The 5,561-nt window shown below is 35.5% G+C and overlaps 1 protein-coding gene across 1 annotated transcript; it reads right to left on the bottom strand.

Moving 5' to 3' along the window:
• Nucleotides 1-1,451: 1,451 nt before the first annotated feature.
• On the bottom strand, nt 1,452-4,671 carry LOC137238646 (uncharacterized). Its single transcript, XM_067763790.1, has 2 exons — nt 4,380-4,671; nt 1,452-2,559 (listed from the first exon to the last, which is right to left on the bottom strand). Exon 2 carries the CDS (start codon nt 2,436-2,438, stop codon nt 1,452-1,454), a length of 987 nt encoding a protein of 328 aa, XP_067619891.1. The 5' UTR covers nt 2,439-2,559; nt 4,380-4,671.
• Between the last annotated feature and the right edge of the window lie 890 nt (nt 4,672-5,561).

The following is a 5,561-nucleotide window of genomic DNA, read 5'->3' as shown; positions in this document are numbered from 1 at the left end:
AAATTCGTTGCAATTAGATTGCTTTAAAAATCTTTGCAAACTTTGTGCGATTGTTGAATATTCAGGCAGGTTCTGAAATTCGAGTATTATTTTAATTAGAGCATAAAAAGCTTAGTAACGTAGGAAAAAACTTAGAATTATTTCAGTTAAGTTCATCACAAATATTTATAGTCAAAATACTTTTTTCTTATACATTGCATTTAAATTGCTTTAAAAATCTTCGCAAACTTTGGGCGATTGTTGAATTTTATTTTAATTAGAGCATAAAAAGCTTAGTAACGTAGGAAAAAACTTAGAATTATTTCAGTTAAGTTCATCACAAATATTTATATTCAAAATACTTTTTTCTTATACATCTAGTTTATAAATTTTTGGTTAAAAATTATTGACAAATTCGTTGCAATTAAATTGCTTTAAAATTCTTTGCAAACTTTGTGCGATTGTTGAATATTATTTTAATTAGAGCATAAAAAGCTTAGTAACGTAGGAAAAAACTTAGAATTATTTCAGTTAAGTTCATCACAAATATTTATAGTCAAAATACTTTTTTGTTATACATTGCATTTAAATTGCTTTAAGAATCTTCGCAAACTTTGTGCGATTGTTGAATATTATTTTAATAAGAGCATAAAAAGCTTAGAATAGGAACGTAGGAAAAAAAGAATTATTAGGTTCCTATATAATTTTTAATCAAGATTATTTCAGTGTGTCTTGTTCGTTTGTTGTAGGTAGGTTTATGCTGTTTCAGAGCTGGATTTATGGGTCAGATACCACCTTTGTTTATGCCGATTGTGGCTCAGCGTTAAACACCGTCTCATGCCGTCTTCGAAGTCGATCCTGCCTTGCAGTTTGAAAACGTCTAAATTAATAGGAATGGACAATGTTAGTAATAACATTTTAAAACTATTTAAATTACACTACCAAAAAGTACGCTGTTCACGAATTTCAGTTTAGATAAAGATCGTTTGCCCTGTACTCCGTCCCAGTTAAAATTGAAAAGAACGTTGTCATAGAAAAGTTTTCTCATTACTCCAATAATGTCTAATGATGCACCTTTCAGCATAAAGATATATGATTTCTAAATGAAAACCACCAATTTAAGTTATGAAACACAATTAAAAATATTCAAAAATACCATTGATTCTTGATAATCATCTGAGTCCAACTTTTTCTCAATGTCATAAACTGAATCCAGCGATGTTAGTGGCATAACGATAGAGAGCTCGGTGTGAGTATCATTTTCCGTTTCTCCGCTGATACGGCATACTATTTTGTGCGTTTTCTTAATCAGAACTTTTGAGTCACGCATGACCTTCTGCCAATTCTGGAAGCTGAAATGGTAGCATAAATAATAATTAAAGAGAATCAAGGTATTGCGGCTACAATTGCTAGGGTTTCACAAATAACAGTTCAATATTTCACTACGCACCTTTTCTTCAATCTTAGTCAATCTAAATTCCAGGTCGATATGCTTCTGTAATATTGTTTGCTGCCTCAAGCACACTTTGTTGTTGTAAGTTATGGTGTTCCTTGTCAAGTCTGTTCTTAAAGGATAAGTCGGTTCGCAACTCACATATCTGTTTTGAGAATGACAATCTTGTTCCTATACGTTCTCCCACCTGGCAACACTTAGGACAACTGTGTTTTCCGCTATGTCCTTGTACTCCAGAAATAAAAGCTCGTGCGGGTGAATCGCATATAAATAGATGAACATCAAACCGTTTCAAATCGGGGAATGAGCCTACTTTCAAGCCATTTATCCTTAATAGACTAACTTCCTCCGCGAAGTCTTTCAAAAAACCGTTTGCGTTTGTTGGTTTTTGTTTTCCTGAAAAACACGCAATCAAAAAAGGACGCTCAATTGCATTACCGACAATTGATCCTAGAATCGGCCATAGCACTCTCTTCGAACTTTCAAATGGTTTGAGACCATCAATTCCCACATCTATTAATATTTGTGTAGCGTTTTTTAGACTAGGAAACAACCTTGACTCGAAGTAGGACTGAATGCCATAGTATGCAAACTCACCACCGAGAATATTCTGTACTTCCACACTATTTTTGGGTGTTTCAAGAATTGTCTGTGCCGACAGCGGCAGATTTTTCACCCCAATAATTAATAAGGTCCGAACGAGATCATTTAATGCTTCTTGGGTAATATTATGTCGCATGGCCCATGACTTTATATAATACAATTTTTCTGCAGTCGAAAGTTCAGAAGGGAAGCTGTCGAACGTATTCTCAGCATCTGTTGCACATTCAGGAGATTCCTGACGGCAGAAAGAGCTTTCGGAGGTGGTGTCCCACACATCTGTCGCAACTGCATTAAAATCAGCATCTGCCCGAGCAAATTTTGAAATATTGGCGTATTCGGCTACACTGTGCCTAAATTCTTGATTTTCCTGACTGCAAAGGTTATAAAACGTTCTTCTCTTCATATTTCTTACCTGATATAGGACACGTTCAGAAACACAAAAATAGCGCGGACCCAAACACGCGAGCGTAAAAATTCTGCTTCCACTGCTGATATACTTAACCTTTTCCAAAGTATATGCTTGCCTAAATATTGAATAAAAAAATGTAAATGTTAGCCAAATCACTGTGTAGGGGCGACCCTGCTTAGAAAAACTTTTGAAATTGAAAAAACTTGTTTCTAAATTTTTGATTTTTTCAGACTCAACTTTATGGACTTGAATAAATTATAAACCATGTCCCTCAAACAATCGTGCCTTCCTTCAACCTTGAATTATCTAACTCTACACTGGATACAATCCAAAAATATTGCGAGGTGTCAAAGACGCGTTATGAACCCAGGACCACGAATCCGAAAGCGGAAATTAAATAATTAGTTTCTGTCAAAAGATATTTCCAAACCCGAAAAATGGCCCTGGGGAATTCCGAAACCGGGGGTGGGATCCAAAGTAATTTTGCACAGAACACCTTTCCTGGGTGGGTCCAAAACCGGTTTAGAGACCAAAACTATATCTGCGCAAAACACTTTTACCCACCTTTTCTTGTGGGTTCAACAAAATCATCAAAATTACAACAACCACATGAAAATTTTCCTTAAAAATTGATCCTGGGCCCAAAGCACGTCTTTTGACACCCCTCCCAATAATTTTGCACGAGTTTTAGCAGTTGTGAGCTAAAGTAAAGAATTACCCTATGATTTAAACAAATTATATATTTGAAACAATGGAAACAACTGAAAATGTTACACGAATACCACTCTTATGATTTGCCCAAGTGAATCTGATTCTCAGGCTCCAAATAGTATTTTTTTTAATATACTTGTGCATTATTTCTTTTTACAATGTAGCTATTGGTTACTGTTAATTATACTTACCAACGAAGGCTTTTAACTCATAGTCAACGCCACAAGATTTACCCGTATCGCCAGGCGCGGGTTGTAGTGACAAAGAAACTGGACAATAAGGAGGAACTTCAAACGTTCAGTTTGTTGTGGCGGATATATTTGCTCATGCGCTAAATACAAGTCTTTACGAAATGTCAGGCCAAGCACGTCCAAATCCTCACGTCCATATCTGAAAGCGGCAAGTACTTGTCCAAACACCTTGGGATCTTTTTTCGGGATCGATGAAAACTACCCCGTCGATAGGATCAACATGTGAAATGTGGTCGACGAAATCACGATGGGACTTTTTGGTGGTAAAGTTCCTTTAAACTTAATTCCTATTTTGAAATTCTTATAAATATTGCAATCACCACCTTGATTGACCCACGGGTACCTCCGTAACGGGGGGGTGGAATCCATAGTATTTTTGCGCAAAACACCTTTCTGCGTTGGCGGCCTTCGGCCGCGCTTATAAAAAATAACCCTGGGCTACGCCATGCCAAGTCCGGGTGTGTGGAATAACCGTGGCGGTAGCCCACAATGCACAATTTTTTTTGTGGGCACGAACACAACAACAACCACATGAAAATCACCAACTTCAACTGCAAATATCTCCGGACAGAGATAAAAATTTTACTTTCCGCCTTCGGATTATTGTTCTCGAAATTAATACGCGTCATCTGACACCTCTGTCGTTATTTTTGGTAGCGTATTAGAAGTCGACCCCTCAACTAGACTATTAACATAGGGAAAAATATTCACAACGACCACATTCATCAAAGTAGCGATAGTCACATTTTTCGCAATGTTCATTTATATACAAAAACAATTACCCCACCTGATGCTGAGCGACTATTTTTTCTTGGCTTTCCAATAAACATGCATTAAAAGACAACATAAATTGAAACTTTTTCTCCACAACATCTTTTCCACAATCACAAAAGAAATTGCATGCACGAATTGAATTATTCACTGTACGCAAATGCTACCAAAAATGCAATAACCTACATTCATTAAAACTCACTTGATTTTGGTTCCTTTGTGGAAAATATAAATGCAAATACCGTAGCGCACACAACACTTAATTTAAATTTAGTTTTTATTATATCCGAAATTATTTGTTAATTAATTTTTTATTACTCTGCTGTTGCGTTTCAAGCTGAAAATAACAAATGGCGGATTCGCAGAAAATTTTTGTGACGTATTTGAGGGTACATAGCATGTAAGAAAAGGCAAGCATATATGTATCGGGCATTTCAATTAGGCCATCTCATTCTGCCATACTAACAATTGTGGAACAATATGGGATATTTTGTTGTTGGTCGCCATCTTTGGTCACTAGATTTTTGCTGGGTTAATGCAATCGATTATTGGTGTCGCTAAGGTCGTAACCATATCGTAGCCAACCAATTGGCTTTTGGTTGACCGTCGTAACGATAAACAGCTGATTACGTTAGGGATACGACTACAGCGATACGACATACGGCACCAATGACTCCCGCTTAACGTTTCATCGGAGAACTGTTCTATTAGATTGATTTTATCAATAAATGCAGCAAGTGATAACGGTTCGCCGCTGTAATTTTTTCGCATAATCGAGGCACAACTATTAATAAATGATTTCTTTTGCTCAACTGTAGCCATTTTTGGTTTAATAATGTTTAAATTGGGACTAACCGTTAAATTAAAATTTGAGTCAGAGTCTGAATTAGAATTAGAAATTGGAATTTGTGATGAATTTGTTAGAGTGCCAAATACTGAAAAGTCTTCAAGCAAGGAATATCTAGACTAAGGAGATTTTATTGTGGCAACTGAACAATTAGAATAAGTATCGGAATCTGACATGTGTAGGGAAGTGAGATGAAAAATTTAACTAACACTGTATTTTAGAAAAAAGTGTGAAATCTTATTTGAATGGAAGGGTAATAGATTATACCAGTATTTGTTGAAAAATGATGTTAATTAGCTGTATGAATATCTGAAAGCTTTTAGATTTTATAATTATACAATTGGTTAGCGAATATTTAATGAAAAAATTAGTTAGTGAATTTTATTGAAATGCAAAAGTTAGTGGTTAGTTAATTGAAAAATATTTACTTTACGCTTTTGTTGTCCGCAAATCCAAACCCAATGACTTGAATTAGCTGAAAAATGTACATGCAAAACGGGAAGTGGGAATTGAGATTCAGATACAATTTAACAGATG

The sequence above is a fragment of the Eurosta solidaginis genome, chromosome 1 (genome assembly GCF_040869045.1).
Source record: "Eurosta solidaginis isolate ZX-2024a chromosome 1, ASM4086904v1, whole genome shotgun sequence".
Classification (NCBI taxonomy): Eukaryota; Metazoa; Arthropoda; class Insecta; order Diptera; family Tephritidae; genus Eurosta; species Eurosta solidaginis.
The sequence above is the reverse complement of the archived record's forward strand: the minus strand, read 5'-3'. Positions and strand labels throughout refer to the sequence as shown.